This window comes from Sycon ciliatum, chromosome 4, assembly GCF_964019385.1.
Source record: "Sycon ciliatum chromosome 4, ocSycCili1.1, whole genome shotgun sequence".
Taxonomy (NCBI): Eukaryota; Metazoa; Porifera; class Calcarea; order Leucosolenida; family Sycettidae; genus Sycon; species Sycon ciliatum.
Window position 1 is genome coordinate 13,711,297 of NC_088646.1, and position 20,212 is coordinate 13,731,508.

A 20,212-nucleotide genomic window follows, 5' to 3' on the forward strand; every position below is an offset into this window, starting at 1 on the left:
GGACGTTCTAGCTGCCAAGTTTTGTGCATGCATACATACACGCGCGCACAAGTGACAGCACTCCTGGCTAGTGAAAAATACCAACAGGATGGTGAACCCAGGGAGCCCTACACATACCATCAAGAGTATTATAACCCCAGGTTATATACTAAATAATAACTTCAATTATTAATAAGTCTCTTGATGCCATAATGTGTAGGGCGGCACTGGGTGAACCTTGATCCACTGCTCATAGCACAGTGTAGTGATGGCGTTGGCTAAAGTGATTTTTTTTAAGTGATAAAAAATACCAGATGCAATCCTCAAAGGCAAACTGAGGTAGACGTAGCCAAGTAGTCAATAAATGACAGTAAATTAAAGTTCTAAACTAGGCTAGCATACTAATTACTAAACCGAGGGCAGGGATAGGACTTTCAGGCAAGGAATGCGCTGCTGTTCTGCGCAAAGGAAAACGGATAGTGGTGCAGATACTTGGTAGCTTGAAATGCGATGTCTCTAAAAAGTCTGGCACAAGACAGAAATCCTGCATGTGTCTTATCTAAACACTGTGTAGTGATATGCAACAACTATGGTACCATGCCAGTAGGGAGACTATTCGAACTATGATACCATGGTACCGAGGGAGAATCGATTTGGAAGATAAACAATAGGCAAGACTTGAAGAAATGTGCCGTGTTTGGAATAGTCCCCATGAGAAGGTTCGGAAAGACTAATATTTTTTAAACAATAAACACAGCTCCAAAAAAGTGTACAACCTGCACTTTAACATCTGCAGACCAGTGAACCGAAAACATTATGGTAACAGCTCTAGTACATAAAGTAGGTTTTCAATATCGTCAAAAGCAGACAGCCAGTACAGCATGAAACGAAGATACCGACCGCAAGCTGCAGTACAGCCAACAGGCACTACAGTCAAAGCAATACGGTAGCCCGCCGTAGCTACTGTTGTCATGTGGCACACATTCAAGTAGGAGTGTTTTAATCAGCTAGCAATGATGCCATGAACTGTGTGCATTGGTCGCCGCCTCCGTGTGTACACTCCGTGGAGCAGCACCGCATTGCAACATGCTGCATCAGTCCCGTGTTACATGTTGTAAGCAACATAGATAGGATCTAGCTCATCCGCAAGGAAGCGGTCACGGAGGTGCATTCGCTGCTTCTCACCTCTTGTGTTCATTGGAATAGAGCCAGGGTCGACGACCACCACAATGCCGACAACGACTTGATGATCTTCAAGAACAGCACTGGTGACAACTGGCACAACGTTGAGAGCCTCTGTTTCAGGTGCTGACAGCTCCACCACCACTACAAGTAGCTTGGTCCAAGTGAAGACGGCACACTCGCCAATGGACTTGTGACACCGTACTGCTGTTGCTTCCAGATCAATGGGATGATAGCGATAGCCACGGATGGAGAGGGCTTCATCTAGGGCACCGACTAGGAACAGCGAGTCAAAACCAACCTCCCCGAGATTGGTTGAGCTTGAGCGATTGCTGCCTTCATGATGTCTGATGAAGCCCAGGAAGCCAGATCTGGCAAAGGTTTCACTCGCTGACCCTCCTGCTGACAGCTTAGCCCGGAAATGCTCAGTGGTGAGTTGGTCATTGACATCACTGGGCAGACCAAAGTAACCACTAGCATTATGACTGCTAGACACCCATAGCTCACCAATCTCATTCTGGAGGCACGGGGCACGCGTTTCCGGATTGACAACCACCACTCGCACACCCGGCAGGATCTTGCCGCATTCAAGCAGACTGAGAGAGTTTGGAGAGCCTCTCTCAAGTAGAGCAACACGATCTGTTCGCATGGCTCTGACATCCACGTACGCACTGCCTGGGTCTGGTTGCGATGCTCCTTGTGTGCACACACCAACATTGACCCGCGAGCCAAAGCTTGTGCTGACGGAGCGGGGTGATAACCCAAGCAGCTGGAAGAGCGTACAGAAAGCTGTTGTCAGCGCCGCTCTTGGACGTTCCTCCGCCACTACCACGCAGTTGCGCAGGCTGCTCAGGTCCACACCTTGCTTGTCACGCAGCTGTTCCAGCACAGGCGCTGTGCCCAGCTCTTTCATACACGTATCAATCACAGAGTAGGAGCAGAATGTGTCGCGGATCTTGTGCTGGCTAATGGCTTGTAGCCAGAGTGATGGATTGGTTTCAAGATCAGTGGGTGAGATGATTACCGCATGATGTCCCGAATAGACACCCGTCATACACCATAAAACCAAGCCAAGACCAGTGTAGGGATCGAGACACAGACCCAGCGTACGGCCAGGATACAGCTCACAGCTCAGCTTCAGCGAACGGCACAGGTTAGTAGCAGACGAATGTGACATCTTGATGCCAGCCAGCACACCAGTGGTAGACACGCTGAAATCTAAGTATGCCAGCATCTCAGCAGTCGGAGGCCGATACGCAGCTTGGACCTTCTTGCGTGACACATCGTCTGTTTCCAGGATAGGTGGCATAGCCTTGGGATCAACGATGGCTGTAGCCTCGCGTGAACGCATGAAGCGGTGAATGGGGTGATTTGTGAGAACAGCAACGGCTTTGCTCACTTCGACGATCATACGTATTGTTGGCAAATTGCTGACGCCGGTGCTGGATGTTGGCGGCCGAACAACAACTGGGATGAAGCCGTACAAGAGGCAAGCGTAGAATGCGATGATCAGGTCGAAGCCAGCTGGGTAGAGAAGCACTACATGATCACCTGATGACAGGTTAGCCTTGTCGGCTATGTACGCTCCAACACGCTCAGCTCTCTTCAGTAGCTGGCTGCAATTGAGCGTCTTGGATGCTTGTCCTCTCTCATTGACAGTTGTGTAGAGTATGTGATCTGGACTGGACTGTGCTCTCCATCTCAGCACCTCACTCAGGTACTGGTAGCGGCCAGCTGCATCGCGCTCGTCACCCATTGGCTCTAGCTGCTTGCCCACGGCAACGGCCATGCGGTTACCCGTAATGGCATCGCCCATCACACCAGCAGCAGCATTGCCCGCAGCAGCTTTGCGAGGCTCGGGAATATTGAGCACGGCAGCATGCGGGCACATGAGCAGTGATGTTGGATTGAGCGAACCATCGATGAAGCGTTGTCGTGCCTCAGTGACATGAACACCGCCATCACTATGCTTGGGAAGAGCACCTGCCGGGACGAGAGCTAAGCCGTAGAGATGCGACGCATGGATGCTTTCCACAGCCGGCAGAACATTGGTCATCCATTGGAAGGCATCCTCTTCGGTGCATAGTGGGTGCTGTTCAGCAACAACCACAATACGCTCTTCACGGTACACCGACATAGAGAAGACGGCAATGCGCTGGCGGTGTACAACCTGCTGAGGCTCAACAGCTAGCACCGTACTCATGATGTCATCAGCGTTGTGACGACGTCCGGATAGCTCCATCAAGCCGATGATGGTTCCACAGACAAAGACGAGGCCGCCCGGACCGATGAAGCCGAGAAGTCCAGAGCGCACATACATTTCGGAGCCCACTAGCTGGCCAGCATCGTTGACAGGCTGTACACGGAATACATGGTTGCTTTTGCCGCTCAGACCCCAGTACTGCGTGCCGGATGAGACGCCACTGACGCAGATTTCACCGACTTGATCCGTCTTGCAGAGTACAGGTGCACCTCTGTGGTGCACGACAGCCACACGACAGCCAGGCAGCACCACACCTAGGTCCTGCAGTGTGACGGAGCTGAGCGAGATCTGCTCCTCGACACGCACAACACCATAGGACATGCCTGAGATGCTCATGATACCACGACCGGTTGCAGCTCTGCTACCCAGACCTGGACGGCGTAGCGACAGTGTCATGGTCTCTGATGAGCACGCACACGGACAGAACATATCCGGCTGGAAGCCACGGCTGCTGAAGGCTTGCTGGAAGGAATCAGCCGCACCCAGGCACCATGGACTTGTTCCATCAGAGATGATGAGTGCGTGTAGACTCTCTAGGTTGGTGTTCTGCAGCTCCTTCAGCAGACGTGAACTGGCAGCACCCAGAACTGCAGATGATGCCAAGGTGAATGCTGCCTTGGTTTTCGATATAGTGTGTAGCCAGTGTAGCGGGTTGCTTTTGGCTTGGTTGGCCGGAATGCAGATGGTATGCATTCCCGCATATGTAGCAGCCAAGATAGCATTCCAGAAGCCAGCCTGTCGATGACACTCTACAGCCGAAACGATGACCTCGCCTTCTCTGTACTGCATGGACTGCAGAAGAGCACGACAGTGTGCAAGCAGCCCTTGACGCTCCACAGATACACCCATGACTGCACCGTCACGATCCACCGTGTACTCAACATACGCCGGTGCATCAGGTGGAGACCTGGATGGTGGGTTCCAGTCCTTAGGAGGCTTGGACACACTGTCGAGTGGTAGCCATGTCAGACGAGGCCATCCCTTGAACTGAACAATGTGATGGCTGCCCTCGTCCTTGGGAAGACCACGTAGCGTTGAATCGGTTGTTATGGCAACAGTAACGCCGAGTGATCCGAGTAGAAATCCAATTTGCTGTCCACCGGGATCATCTCGTGATGACGGGGGCTCAATGGCGACGGGAACGACGCACGCTGTCAGGCAGCCAAAGAAAGCCACTGAAAAGGCGGCTGGCTCATTGTGACCAATGATGATAGCAACACGATCTCCAGGCTTGAGGTTGGAGTCAACACCTTTCAGGTTGGATAGCTTGTTGAGAAGAGTGAAGGACAGCTTCAAGGAACGTGATGACAGCTTGCCGTAGGACAGCACCTGTGCAATCTTTCCATTCGGCTCAACTTGGCTAATGGCAGGAAGTTTGCCATTGTTCTTTGATGCGTAGCGCTGAATAGCAGCCTCTAGATTGCGCGGCATGCTGGAGTCCACTTGTAGTGGCTCGCTGCTAAATGGTGACATCATGGGTCCAGCAGGTTTTGGCGCATTGGGGTCTGCGGGAGCATCTTCTTTCTGGTCATCAGCGAAGTATTGCTCTATTGGTTTGCGATTCTTCTTCGGTCGCCGCAACGTGTTGAGCAGCTGCTGGATCTTCGCCGACACTTTGGTGTCTCCCAAATCAACAGGTCCAGGTGCTGGTGCATTACTAGCCGTATACACTGGAGCAGATTGTGCAGCGGCACTGCCAGCAGCGGCAACAGAAGCAGCGCTATTCCCACCACTATCGACTGCACGTGCAGCGGATGCACCCGGCCGTACTGATGGTTGATGCTGCCGGCCTGCTAAGGACTGTGGTGTGGCAGCCTTACCAGGGCCGGCAGCATTGGTGGTGGGGACTTGCTGCGGTAATACTTGTTGTCCGGCAGTAGGTGTTGTCCGGTGCATGAACTGTTGCTGTTGCTGAACAGGAGGGGGTGACTCCTGAGAAGGACTGGGGGAGGCAGATGAAGGACCTAGAGCTCGCTGTAAGCCAACTGATGCAGCAGCAGCAGCTGCAGCTCGTGACGCTGAGGACTGACCAGCAGCTACTCCACTCGCTGACACTGCTGCTGTTGATGCTGACGAGGTGGCGGCCGAACTGCCAGATACCGACATTGATGCTCTCTTGCTAGCCATGGGCATAACTGGTTCCTGCGATTCCTGAAATTTTGCCAAAGCTTGACGCACAGCTGCAGCTCTTTCAGCTGCTGCTCGGGACTGGGTCATGTCAATTCGATATGGAGATTCCTGTGTGGCCCTGGCAGCGGCTGCTGAAGAATCTACGCCAGCAGCACCAACGCTAGCAGCAGAAGAATTCGATGATCTTGCGGACGCCACGCTGCCATGTTTCTGACCCTCGTTCGTATCGCTTACAGGAGAAGCGTGCACAGCAGCCGCCGCTTGATACGGTGCGAGGAGTTTTTGTTTCTTCTTGTCATAGCCTTTCTGTGTGATGTCTCCCTCGGCTAACTCTAGGTCCAGGTCACTCAGCTGCTTCAGCACCGATGGTGGAAGTCCCGACGACATTTTTTCTTCTTCTAGGCTGCTGGTGTCCTACTTCCTAGAGAAGCAGTGTGAGCAGCAGCCAGAGGACACTGATCACAGCGCCACGACACTGCCGTTCTACACCCAGACTTTCTACCAGGACAAATCATTCATAGAACTAATATTGCTCTGCTAGTGCTAGTGCTACTCTCGGCTGCAGCTACTAGCTAGCGCTCCAGCGCTGCCGGACAGATACTGAGCTGGGCAGTCCTGCCGCTCAGTCAGTCTGCAGAATATTTTTTGCTTCGACTTCTGCTAGCAGCTCTATGTTGAAGCATGTAGCCTTGCAGGGACTCTGCCTCTGGCACTAGTGCACTGGCATGCATGTACATCATCATGATCATTGTAGTGATTGCATAGCCTGCGTGAGTTCTTGCGGTGCACTGGATCATGGAACTCGCTCTACACTGACTACCATGCATGGACTACACTCTACAGTCTACTGACCACAACATACTAGTCTACATCCGCACAATGATTATGATTGTATGCAAACACTCTACAGTACTCGTCTTATCTCTGGAACGGTGATCTCTACGACTACTAGTACTAGTACTAGTAGTAGTACAACTTCAGTCGACTCTAGGCTCTGGAACGGTGATCTCTGACTAGACTGTCTGTCTGTTTACCATTGCCATGTATTGAGTCTGTTCGCGCAAAGGCTCGCTAGCTAGCTGTGCCTGCGTGATACAACATTGATCAATGTCGCATTGTTGGGCATGATTTTTTACACGGAGTCGTGAAAACGGATTTTCACCGCTCCACCGACCGTGTTGGCGTCGCGTGTTTTGATGGTGGACCTTTGGACTGAGGCTTTGGTGGTGCCGTGCGAGGTGTGAGTCACACATGCAAGAAGTCAAGCCTCAAGGACTCGCCACCCGCCAGTCGCGACTCCACTCGTAGATCTACTCAGAACTCGCACCTGCTACATACTACATAGTATTTTATTTACCTGATTTATCCGTGTTGACGCAGATCAAAGCTGGACCAGGTCGCCGCGCGAGTGGCACATGACAAACGAACCGTGACCTGCATTGTTGACACCTCGGTGTCCTTTTATTTCGCACCAGTGCACTGGTAGTGTAGTGGTTCATGCTGTAGCTAGATTAGCTAGGCCAAATGAATCACAAGAATCATGTGCCTGAAGAACGATGTGTGCTAGCTAAGTGCGCTGGTCGGCGTTGTGTTGCAAAATTTCGATGTCAGAGACCTGCCAGGTTTCAGGGGTAATCACGGTAGCATTTCGGTGGTTTTAGAGACAGCCCCCAATAACATTACCCTGATGATGGGCCAGGCTCGAAAATGTGGTATACAGTCAACTTCGCTTATAACGACACTCTGCGGGCCTCAGAAAAGTGTCCTTATTCGCGAAGTGTCGTTGTACCCGAAGTCTCATTATATGTGTCACAGTTGGATGGGATTTTGCTCTGGGCATGAAAATTATGTCGTTATTCGCGAATTGTCGTTATATCCACAGTCGTTATTAGCGAAGTTGACTGTATTAAATGTGGATTTTAATTTGAATCGCAGTGAAGAGACCATTTTTGGAGGTTGGAGTTGAGAAGTGAAGTTTCCTAAACGTGCATTAAAGTGGCTGTGTTAGAGTTTGCGGAAAATGGCCTTCAGGAACGCCACCACCCTGTACGGATAAAGGCTGCACAGATGCAGCTCCACTTGAAAGCAGTGACAGTCCCAATACACCCACGGATAAAGGCACAGATGCAGCTCCACTTGAAAGCAGTGACAGTCCCAATACACCTGCCTGAAAACTTCCAGTCGCTGAAGATCACGTCACCAGTCATACTTTGATTGCTCAACAAATCGTACACCGAAGAACAAAAACGAAAAGAAACAATAGGCTCTAGACTGAGACATTCTAAGCACACAATCAAACCAAGTGAGACAATGCGGACACTGACGGCGATGAAAGAAAACCCAGAAAAGGCAACAGCCGCATGTAGAACTCCTAAAAAATCTTTGCTGTGAGCATTGTGATTGCTCCGACGTGTACAGACACACTCCCCGAGCTGAGTGCCAGCACCTGCATGCTGGACAAAATGACTCGAAGGATTCGACAAGGATAAATTGAAAACCTAAATAAAATTTTAATAGAAGATAGAACATATCAGATCAGTAAGGACTGAGAAGGAAGCCATTACCCAATTCCTTTGAACTGGTTCATAATGCCCTCAAGCTTTTTGTTCTTCTGATCAAAGGTCTCACGCTCCTGCTCCAAATGCTGTTTCTCCTTTGCTAGTGTCGCCTGCGATTGAAAGACAAACAGCAGGACAGAAAGCAGGGTGAAGCATTCTGATGAGAAAAACGGCAGTAGTTCAGCAAATCAGTATGGCGATTGTGTTGAATGTCTGTGCATAGGACGCTTATCAAGTGTGGGGTGGCCGCGCAGGCGTGTACGCAGTGTCACCTCTAGGGGCCCGGGTTTCATCATGACTCACTAACGTTTATACAGCCAAGAAGGCTACATGTGTTTTGCCGGTTTTGCAAATGATTCGCAGACTGAGGTGTGAGTTTCAAAAAATGTAGAACGGTCACTGCTGGACGACTACTACACCATAGCCTAGTGGTAGAGCATCGCTGACCATAAGCGGGGGTCCTGGTTCGAGCCCTGGTGGTAGCAGTCAATTTTTTTCTTCAGACTTTTCGAATGGATTGCCAATCCCACTAAGATGTACCTATATCACTCACAATGAGCCAATGTTTAGTTTTAAAAAACTCACGGTTCGCGTGAGACTCGGTGACTTTATAATTATGTAGAGGCCGAGTTTTCCGCATCCGTAGGAATGCCACCACCCTTCAAGGATCAAGGCGCAGATGCAGCTCCTAAAGCGGTGGGAGGTGAGTAGATCAGCTCACCAGCATGTGGTCAAAGACCGAAAATCCCATTCACTGCATCCATGGTTTCCTCGTGCCAGGCCACGAGTTCCCAATTAACTGTGGGTCGCAGCACGGCTGGAAAAAATCCTTCCGCTTCCAAGCAGGCAGGCATAGTGGGATGGTCTAAGACCATGATTGAGAAACAGAGGGTACGAGGTTCAAGTCCTGCTTGGAAGCGGAATGTTTAGTTAATGGACGATATAATCTCTAACCATTCCCTCCCATAGAATTATGTGAGTTAGTGTCATTGGAGGTTGTCATCTAACATGGTGATCAACAATCTCCAGGATCATGTGAAAGTGTGCCCCCCCCCCAATGGCCCCATCCCGTTTTCCAAGAAGTAGTTGTTACGTACTACCCAGTCTCAGATCTACTGCCGAGTGCAAAAAGAAAAGAGTATGCCCTGCGTAGGCTGCAGATCGTTTCATTCATGATTTGTAACATTAAGAATTGATATGTAAAGCAACTGGAATCAGATGCACTAAAGCTGCATTGTCTCCATCACACACTCACACATACCTTCTCATTTGCAATGGCCTGCCTTTCCTTGTCATTCTCAGCTCGACGATCTTCTAGCCATTCCTCATTACTTGTGCGCTGCTTCTCAAACAGCTCTTCATGTTCCTGCGAGATGGCAAGCCAAACAAATTATACGGTTCCAAAATAACGCAGTGAAAACCTGCTGAAAAACAGGCCAAGGTGCACAATACTGACAATACTGAAGGCAGAGCAGTGACATGGAGTAATCGAACTGGAGTAATCCAGGTACTTGTAGTTTCTCTATCATTTTAGTCACCTGATGATTGCTGACCCTGCATGAAACCCTGACTTGTGACGTCGTGTCAACATCCATTGCAATGACCTGTCCGAGTCGAATGGTCTTGGTCCAAGGCAAGGAAGCTCGGACACTCCCTTCGTCCTACATTCCCAATCGAACTCGAGCACTTCCCTTGAAACTGAAGTGGGGGGGGGGGTACCAGTAGGTAGATGGAACAGCGGTTAGAAGAAAACGGGCGAAGGGTTCAAACTAGAACCATTAATAAGATCCCTCGGTACCTTTTGCATCTTTTCAAGTTGGCGACGATCCTCTTCCAATCCAGCCCTCTCTAGTCGCAGCGTTTCCTTTTCCCTGTACAATAGAAATGGGAAAGCAAAGATAAAGTCTTCATATCAGAAACAAATGTTTCTCAACGGCGTAAAGTTGCAATTACATGTACATGTATACTAATTGTGAAAACGTACGTCTCAAAGTGGGGCAAACTAAATATCTTCCAAAGTTTGAGCCGCAGTATGAAGATGCATCAGCAATACTTAAAAAAGCGTGGTTCTCAAGTCTTTTAAAATAAGGTTGGATGGGAAGGAAGGCCAGAGGGAGAGAGCAGATCTTCCAACTTACTGGTCCAGTTTCAAATAGCTGTCCACCATTTGATCAAAGCTTTCCGCGATGCTTTTCACAATGTTTTGCTTCGTTTCCTCAAAATCACGGGCTGTGACCTGCAACCGATAAAGTGAGCAGTGTAAGTGAGCACTAGCATAAGACAGGAAGGCCAAAACGGAGAAGTGATTGCCAGTGGACCTGATGAATGGACACTTCAAGGCCAGAACAGAATTCTACTACACGGTGACATGTAACAACAAAGTTAAAATAAGTGAACACTTCAACTGATTGAGCAAACGTCGCAAACAAGATCTGTATCCAAGACCACTCAGAACCAAGACTAATGTGCAACAAAGTGTCAAGTTCATATCGTTCCCACGGAGTTTCAAACTGCCAACTTCTGTTCAATATCCGCAAACGCCATAGCGGGTCCTGGCATGTCGTGACTAAGCTAGTCAATGCCTAGGAAATCCATTGTCTGGCACTCAAGCAATAGAGAAAAACCATAGTTGCAATCAGACTGAGCAGTACTACCTACTCCATGCACATCTACCTATTAGGCTAATACCACATAGAGATATTAGGCTAACACCACATAGAGATATTAGGCTATCACCACATAGAGATATTAGGCTAACACCACATAGAGATATTAGGCTACGCAAGAGGTACACAAAAGGAAGTATATAGGGCTGTTTTTTGTTGTAACTCAGAGTTTCATGGCAAAAACCAATCATCAGACAACATCAGACTACGCTCTGCCCATTCCGGGCATTTGAGCACTGCGATTGCAGGTTAAGGCGCACACCCTCTGTGTAGAGATATTAGGCTATCACCACATAGAGATATTAGGCTAACACCACATAGAGATATTAGGCTAACACCACATAGAGATATTAGGCTAACACCACATAGAGATATTAGGCTATCACCACATAGAGATATTAGGCTAACACCACATAGAGATATTAGGCTAACACCACATAGAGATATTAGGCTATCACCACATAGAGATATTAGGCTAACACCACATAGAGATATTAGGCTATCACCACATAGAGATATTAGGCTAACACCACATAGAGATATTAGGCTAACACCACATAGAGATATTAGGCTAACACCACATAGAGATATTAGGCTATCACCACATAGAGATATTAGGCTAACACCACATAGAAATATTAGGCTAACACCACATAGAGATATTAGGCTATCACCACATAGAGATATTAGGCTAACACCACATAGAGATATTAGGCTAACACCACATAGAGATATTAGGCTAACACCACATAGAGATATTAGGCTAACACCACATAGAGATATTAGGCTAACACCACATAGAGATATTAGGCTATCACCACATAGAGATATTAGGCTAACACCACATAGAGATATTAGGCTATCACCACATAGCCTGGAGAGTCAAGGCAACTCTAACACAAGCCAATAGCCACACAACTTACCAGCTTTGGAGCTGGGATGGCACGGCGTCTTGCTGGCTGAGGTGGATTTGTATAGTGATTGACTGGCAGTGTTGTCGGCTCAAAACTAAAACACAGCAGCACAGAACATCAGATGCTTCCAACTAAAAAAACAGTGGCTGGTCATTGACCAAAACACGCCTGTGCCGGCGTCTGAAGACAACCAACCAGTTCATACCGAACACAGTGTGCAATAATACTTCTAGCCTGAAACATGCCAGGCCGGTTGTGTGTTGAACACTGCCGGTTTCCCGGAATACATTGCATGGACACCTAACTCTGCTAGGACACGTGCACGGTAGCAGTGATGCTTACCTGGCATTCTGATCTGCATTTTCCCAGTCGAGAGAGAGGACAACATAGGCAAAAGCCGCAAACAAACAAAAAAGAGGAAAAAGACGAACAAACAGGAAATCGAGAATGAATGACAACTCCATAACCTTTCAAAAGCAGAATAATAGAGAATGGCACAGAGAAAACAGGATGCGGAAAGAAGACTGGCTATGGAGAGAAGACAGACCGTGTAAAGAATGAACTGAACAGCAGTCATATTTGTTAGGATCGGTCAGTTTCACTGATTAATTTCACTAGGTAAAGAAGTTAACTAATCGCTTTCAAAGGCAACTTTTCACTAACGAATGGTCTCCCTGCATACTAATAGCACTGTGAAGGAAATGTGACCCAACACAAAGTAGCATGAAAGCACTTAGACCATTGTTATCCATCAAATCCACACAGCAGATACTATTTGCTACTAGTACTTGTACGTACCTATCTTCAAATCAGGGAAATGCAGCAAACAGACATCGTTGACATCCTTGTCTGTTTCACCATCATCAGTGGAACACGTACCACCAATGACCACCATCTGCCGGCCAACAAATAAAGACAAAAAAACACCAAGGAAAAAGAGGCGTGACCATAATGTTTACATGTACAAGTACATTCATGATACGAGTCGTACACATGCGGCATGTACATGTACCGTTCAAAGTAGTGTGTGCGGAGCGCTCGGCCTTAGTAGTCACTTACCATATTGCCACACATAACAGTGGCATGGCTGAAGCGAGCAACAGGGCTATCACCTTCTGCCTCCACCATCTTCCATTCTCGAGGCTTCTCTGTACAGTAGAAGTATCAGATGCAATATGGCAACAACGGCAGCAGCAGCAGCATATTTAAGACAACAGGAAACACTAAATACTTCCTGAAGTGCCCCCCCCACACACACTACACACTACACACCACCACCAACAACAACAACAAGAAACGTCTTTCACATGCCATCCTGTCTACATGCCTGAGCTGGTAGCACTATCAGCAACTGCACAGAAAAGGAAAGCAAACGAAACTGCAGTCTGCAAGTTGAGTGTTTCATGTATGAGTAATCATTACTCATCAAGCAGTGCGGCCAGCTTTGCTAGAGCAGTATGAATCATACACATGGGATGTAGAAAATAACTTTGCCAGCTAACTCTGGAAGGATACATACGAACTTTTGGACATGTGCCGTGGGCCACAATTCCATAAAGGAACAAATGCCGTGGACAGTATTGTAGAGCCAATAATGGCCAGGCTTATAGAAAGCAAAATAGGGTGTTTACCAGCTGACATAGGTCTCGGTTAGCGGCTTACTGGTTAGATCCAGATAGTAAGTCTCAGCGACGGCTTTCTCATCTCTCGACCCACCAAACACAACAAGTCCCTAGATGAAAAAAGAAGAAGAAAAAGGCAATACCCGCACAATGACCCATGTGAAACGATGGCACAGTCTGTTACCAATAACCAGTGAGCAGAGTGACTGTGAGTGGTGAGCGGGGCAGTGAGCAGTGAGCAGTACACACACATACCTCTTTCCCACATGGTACCATGGTGCAGTAGTCCCTAGCGCCAGGACTGGCTGTACTGCCACTTGCGTCCACTTGGGACCATGTAAGGGTAGCTGAACAGTCAGAAAACAACACACATGCATATCGGAGGGGGGGGGGGGAGAACAACAGTCACTTGCACAGCTAGAAAACATGCACTATTAAGACATCACTGTCTTAGTGACTTAGTGACAGTCCGGAAGGAAATAGCAAATTGTTGGCTAAACAGAACTCCAATGCACTGTCTCATAGTGTCGTATTGTCAGTCCTTGGTCTCCTCACTGCTGGAGGTATATCCAGACTAGCTGTTTCAAGTGTTTCCATTGCAGACCCTTCCGGATTGTGCGTGAGAATCCAGTGTAGTATTCATGCTCTGCTTCGATACTTGAATGCAGCAGAGCGGCCTGGTGGCCAGGAAACCATTTCACGGCCTCGCTACATGAACTGTACTCGTATGGACGACATAAGAAGCCTGGTGATAGCAGCTAAAGACTGACATGAAACATTCATGTTGTGAATCTATGTCCACCAGCTGGTGAGGGAAGTGGTTGAACCGGAGGACCAGTGGAATAGTCTAACACCATAGCAATCTATTAACACACTGGATCTCCACTAGAGATCTAGACTACCAATGAGGGTAAGTGTGCTACAGCATGTCACAGTGAAACTTGAAAGGTTCTTCAGGAAAATAGATTGTCTTTTCTGTTGGGAGTTGCTGGTAGGAATATTCACACAACACCGCGGACCTTTGGCACTCAGCAAACCTACAGTAAATGAACATGACCTAGTGACCACAACATACACGTGTCCAGCTGGTGTACATCACTGAAGATGAGATCCTCTCCACCACAGCCACCGTAGACATACAGGCTGACGCCATCACCTGCAGCACATGCTGCATGATCACATCTACAAGAGAGAATTCATATAAAAACAGGAAACAATGAGTACTGCAAGTATTTCCCACCTGTGTTGTAAAACCAAGTCACTTCGCTCTGGAAGTAAACAGTATTGTGGTTCCAGCCCTCTAAATGTGTCTCCCTGTCTCTATATCACCCCCCCCCCCCACACACACACCCACACACTCACATGGACACCCACTCACCCACATGCACACACAGGCACACACACATACACACACGTGCACACACGATCACATTGTGTGTCTATCATTGTAGGCTATGCCAATACTGTCTATGAACAGACATGTTCACCGCATTCGAGCAGCTAGCTCTAAAAATACTAAAATACATGACAAACCTACCGCGGCGCTGGAGAAGTTCCTGCACATTCCAGTAGAGTCCATTTTAATCCAACTGTAAACACAAATGCAGACCAAGAGGCGACCTCATATAAACATCAATATTCCGTAAAATTTAATACTAAAATTCAATACAGAATAGTTTCTGCATGTTCGCATTGATATGAAATACTGTACCAATAGTGGGGTGCTGCGCCCACAATTTGGCTTATGCAAAATGCAACCATATGCAAGTACGCTACTCAGACCCCATGTACAAGCACTCCTTGTCGAAAAATATGTTGCATGGAATTGTGTGGCAAACTGTGAGTGAATTTCTAGCACACGGTTGCTCAAAACACTGGTGTCACGATGAGTTGTTCCAGACCTACAGTGTAGTCACGTGACCACAGGTCTGCTTATACATGTACAATAGCACACTGGTGCCGTGATGAATTGATCCAGACGTGGTCACGTGATCACAGCCATGCTCATACCTCACACTGCACACACACACACACACACACACACACACACGCACGCACACACACGCACGCACACTTTACCTGTGTCGAGCATGTACACACTGTTGGTTGCCGTTCCGTCGAAGACGCCGCCAAACACAAATACCTTCTCCCCGATGTTGCAATAAGATGGACTGGTGCAGGTAGGAGATGTACCGGATACACTGACTTCATCCCATGATAGGTCATCTTTTAAAGGACAGTGTGACATTTCAAAGTACAGTGCAGTAGGTCGATGAGAAGGATTTCACACAAACCATGACTGAGCTGGTTGCAAATACCAGCACACTTTGTACTCCTCAAGTAGGCTCATGCTCAGTGTAGAAAATTGGTACTTGGACACAAACGGGCACACTCTGCAGGAACCAAATGGCTAAATGCAGTTGCCATGAATGCCTAGTACTACAAATACTACACGGGAATGCAATGCATAACTAGTTATATCAGAAGTACAGACCCCCCCCCCCCCAGAACAATTTTAATAGGCACTGATTGTGTAGTAATGATGCAGCAGACCAATGCCGAGGTCATCTCTGAAATGAACTTGAGCAAAATGTACCTTGTACCGAGATGAAGGAGCACAGGAGAGAAGTGCCCGCAAATGGCGATACCTAGTATATAGTACTAGATTGTACATAGTGCATGGCATAGTGCATGGCATAGTGCATGGCATAGTGCATGGCATAGTGCATGGCATAGCGCATGTGTGAAGATGCATACAAACACTGCGCCTATTGTTACTGACCAATGTTGAAGGCAAAGACTTTGTCACAAAACTTTCCATCCTCATCAGCTGTGGTACCTCCCAGCAAATACAGCCTCCGGCCAACTGACCTACCATGGCAAACGGAATAGAAACACAATTGGCAACACTATAGACAACACAAACCCTAAGCATTCATAGCCACCAAGTTCCGTCCAGTCAACAGGCACATCGGATATTCTGTCACCTGTTCCGGCTATACGCAGAAAGGTCAAATTCTGATGAGCAACATTCCGGCTTCAAAACAAGAAGTGCTTGGGTGACGTGTTCAGTGTCCACACCATGGCACTGGAAGATACGGAGTGCACCAGCAGGTGGACGACAAGACACTAGAAAAACTTCGCACTTTTATAAGTACAAGCTAAGCACAAGTTTTATCCTCACCTACTCGCTGTTTCATCATGGAGTGTGACAGGTTTTTGTTTGAATATAACTAAATTACTTGACTCAATCCACTTGCAGCAATAACAAAAAAAACTGATGAAGGAGATCGAATCAAGATATTTCTTTAAACTGAGAAAGTATGGGTGAAGGCTAAGTGTGAAATGACATAGGTATGAGTGTAGAGAGCCCTGGTGCTAATGTCATTCTGGGTGATGCCAAGAGTACATAACCCCCAAGAGTGTGCAACTCCATAACGGCTCAGGCTGCTGTCCTGACAGAATTTCAAGTTGTCATTTTTATGACACTTTCAGTGTAAGACAGCAGCGTATGCTTGTGAGTTGCACTCTTTTGGGGTTGATGTACTCCCGCCGTAGTCTTGGTGACATGTGATGGCTATAGCTATCCCTTGTGAAGGGGATGTGTTACATATCATGTACACAGTGACACCGAGTGAAATCACACTTACATGAGCCCATGCCCTTCCCTGCCTTGTGGAGCAGTGTAGCCAGTGGTCTTCACTGATTCCCAGTGAATAGTATTATCACCAGCCGTGGCTGTTTGCGGAATGCAGGCATGCACACAATATAAATAATTACATTTAGCCATTTACACAACACAGACAATACATACTAGTATAGAGATGGTGGTAGCAGTAAAAACACACTTGGCGAAATGGCGGTAAATACACAACATTGGATTGCATTGGAGTCCTCACAGTACAGTATCCAACAGACGATAAAATTAATCCGGCAAAAATAGCTCACATCACCGGAGGCCGCAAGTAATGGCTTGTCTCTTCCCACCTACTCATTATGATCAAGAGTACATAACCCCCAAGAGTGAGCAACTCTAATATGAGTGTCGTCCCGACAGAGTTTCAAGTTGATGTCATTTTAAAATGATGCAGTGCGCACTGAACATGTACAAGTACTATCAGACGTATCCTGGGTCTGTGGTGAACAAATCCCCATATGGTTACGTCCAAACTATTTCAATCTTGGGGGTTACAGCACTGCCAATCAACTGTTTTGCATACTCGGACTTCTGTTTTTCCGTATTTGCATACTAGAGTGTACATACTGTCATTGCATGCATACCTGCATTGTGCAGGTTTTTGACACACATACCACACACACACACACACTACACACACATGATTGTACACAAACACACACACACACATACATGTACACAAACACACACACACACACACACACACACACACACACACACACACACACACACACACACACACACACACATACATGTACACAAACACACACATGCTTGCACACACGGTAAACACCATCCAAAAACTAGTGGCATGATACGGCCGCGTGAACATCAACGTGTCTCTATTCTAGTCTATGGAGAAAGGGCGTTGACAAAACCTTGGTTAGCATGCGGATATTGCACAATGAATGTCAAGATCATTCTCTACATTGTATAAAGTTCCTTTCTCTCCTTTTCTGAAGTATTCCAGAAAGGTGCATGACATGGTCCTTATACAATGTACATTGTACATGTATGAGTGGCGATTCTTGTATAACGAGTACAGTCAGCTGTACAATGACATTATTATGTAGACTACTGTACTACAATGTCATGTAGGCAGTTGGTTTCTGCAGCGAGTCACTGCAGGCTCACCACATGCCTTACCCTGAAATCGGAACAAGCCTTCAAAATAAGGGGCTTCATCTTCATTGGACGTTCCTCCAAAGCAGTAAACGAATCCATCACTGGCCAAGCAAGCAGCTAGACCGAAGCTGTAAGCACGCAAGCCATAGCACAATGTCGCACGTCGACAGCGCACACCCATTTACCCAGTGCACGTGCCCGGATTCCTAATTGCCATAGCTAGGCTAGCGGCGCGTCCAACCCTACCTAGGAGAAACTCCATCACCATCCACTGCCGCTGCCAGCCACTTGCTGTTCGGAGAGCGACCCGCCATTCTCACAATCACCGGTCACCCCTCCTATCACACCTCAGCTCAAGCTCGCACTCATGCGAGGAATAGTCATGAAAAGGCCATGACTGTAATCGACGGCAGGGTCGATCGAAATCATGCATGATTATGATTCATTTTTATGGATGCACCTTTTGTAGTATACTGCACTCTGCAGCTGTACTGTCTGACTGACTGTAGCCCGTAGTGTAGGTAATTATTTTACCGGCGCGGCATAATGTTGCGGCGCGAGCGTGGCATGTCCGGCGGATGGCCCGCAGTCTGATCTGGTGAGTTGTTACTTTACACTAGTAGTAGTGTAGTACTACTACTACTAGTACTACTAGTAGTACAGGTAGACTCCCTCTAATTCGAATACGGTATAATTCGAACATTCCGTGTAATTCGAACTTTTTCGTCGTACCGATCTTCTGCAAGTCACTTCAAGTCAAAATCGAATGCATAATTCGAAGTACGAAAAGTGCGCCGGTTGGATAATTCGAACCCAGTCTTCGTACAGAAGAGCTGTTTACAGTACATTGGCTATGTCCTTTGAACGCTTATTTCGAAGTGAGATTGAGTTGCTATCCTTGTAATTCGAAGTTCATTCTTTTCTCCTTCGCTAGCCAAGAGTAGCTCAAAAACCGATCAATGTTCCGCTGAAGGATCGACTATAGCGTTCAAAAAACCCACCTTCTCTCGAAATTTGATTCAAGCCCGTGCGAGGCAAATTGAAAAGGTTTGATTGAAGATGACTTCTTCCAGGTGGCTGACTCTCTTCGCAGATCTCGATGGCCTTTCTTGCTGCGCCAGCTCGTGCGCAGAGATGTTGGCGCACAACAACACCATTGTCGTAAATATTGTCTATGCCTATGCTCCACTTCCGTTCCTCAGAACGACGTGCTGTGCTGCTGTCCGACGGCCTTTCATGACGCGGATTAGGCAGCGCAGTTCTTTTCCGTTGAAATTGTTTCAAGCAGTGACTGTTACTTCTTCACTAGAAGATGAAGATAATGTCAAAATGATTTTGTGTCGATCCAGTGTTTTGATGATCCGTTGTACATGACCGGTCGACCGGTACGCATACAACCACCTATCGTCCTATGCTTCGTTGATGCAAATAAAAAAGTGCAAAAAATATTCAGCATGCGATTTCAAGCATTTTGACATACATATCAGTGCATGGGGCTGCATTTGTATAATCAGAAGTTCTGGATAATTCGAAGTTAGGGCCTGGCAATTTGAGGTTCGAATTAAAGGGAGTCTACCTGTAGTAGCAGGGAGTCGTATAGACCAGGTCTATACGACTCCCTGGTAGTAGTAAGTCTTGTTGCACGCCGACAAAATGACTCTTTTGTTAGAAATCCGGGCATGATCATCATGACTGTACGAGTACTAAGTCTGTAGATCTACAAAACTTACATGGTATGACTGTATTGTTTTATTTCCCCACATTCTTGACGTTATCTTCAGTGGAACAGAATGACTCCCATGTGCATGTACATTTACAATAATGATGTAGATCTACTAGTAGTACATGTACTCGACATTGTACAGTAGAAAAATACTAGAAATCCCGCTATCCGGGCAGGTCGGGCTGGGCGCTGCCAGGAATTGCTCGCAACTCAGAACATACAAGTGTATGTGGCTGCACTTTGGAACTGTTTCCGTTGCCTGTGTCCTCATGTCTCTTTACTTGCATGTATTGCTGAGCGAACATAAAATAATTATGCTGATCCGTATTCGTGGGGGGATGATCCCCATATTG

General features: G+C 47.4%; 2 protein-coding genes across 2 annotated transcripts; both read right to left on the reverse strand.

Moving 5' to 3' along the window:
- Positions 1–245: 245 nt before the first annotated feature.
- On the reverse strand, positions 246–6,235 carry LOC135814598 (disco-interacting protein 2 homolog B-like). Its single transcript, XM_065327746.1, has one exon. It carries the CDS (start codon positions 5,939–5,941, stop codon positions 1,085–1,087), a length of 4,857 nt encoding a protein of 1,618 aa, XP_065183818.1. The 5' UTR covers positions 5,942–6,235; the 3' UTR covers positions 246–1,084.
- Positions 6,236–7,745: 1,510 nt separating this feature from the next.
- LOC135814599 (rab9 effector protein with kelch motifs-like) lies at positions 7,746–18,538 on the reverse strand. The gene is made up of 17 exons (XM_065327747.1): positions 18,383–18,538; positions 18,158–18,264; positions 16,965–17,052; positions 16,097–16,185; positions 15,394–15,540; positions 14,852–14,903; positions 14,390–14,496; positions 13,570–13,661; positions 13,355–13,424; positions 12,752–12,840; positions 12,491–12,587; positions 12,035–12,047; positions 11,702–11,786; positions 10,251–10,348; positions 9,911–9,983; positions 9,374–9,478; positions 7,746–8,222 (listed from the first exon to the last, which is right to left on the reverse strand). The coding sequence occupies exons 1-17, from the start codon at positions 18,448–18,450 to the stop codon at positions 8,115–8,117; spliced, it is 1,488 nt and encodes a 495-aa protein (XP_065183819.1). The 5' UTR covers positions 18,451–18,538; the 3' UTR covers positions 7,746–8,114.
- Positions 18,539–20,212: the final 1,674 nt, after the last annotated feature.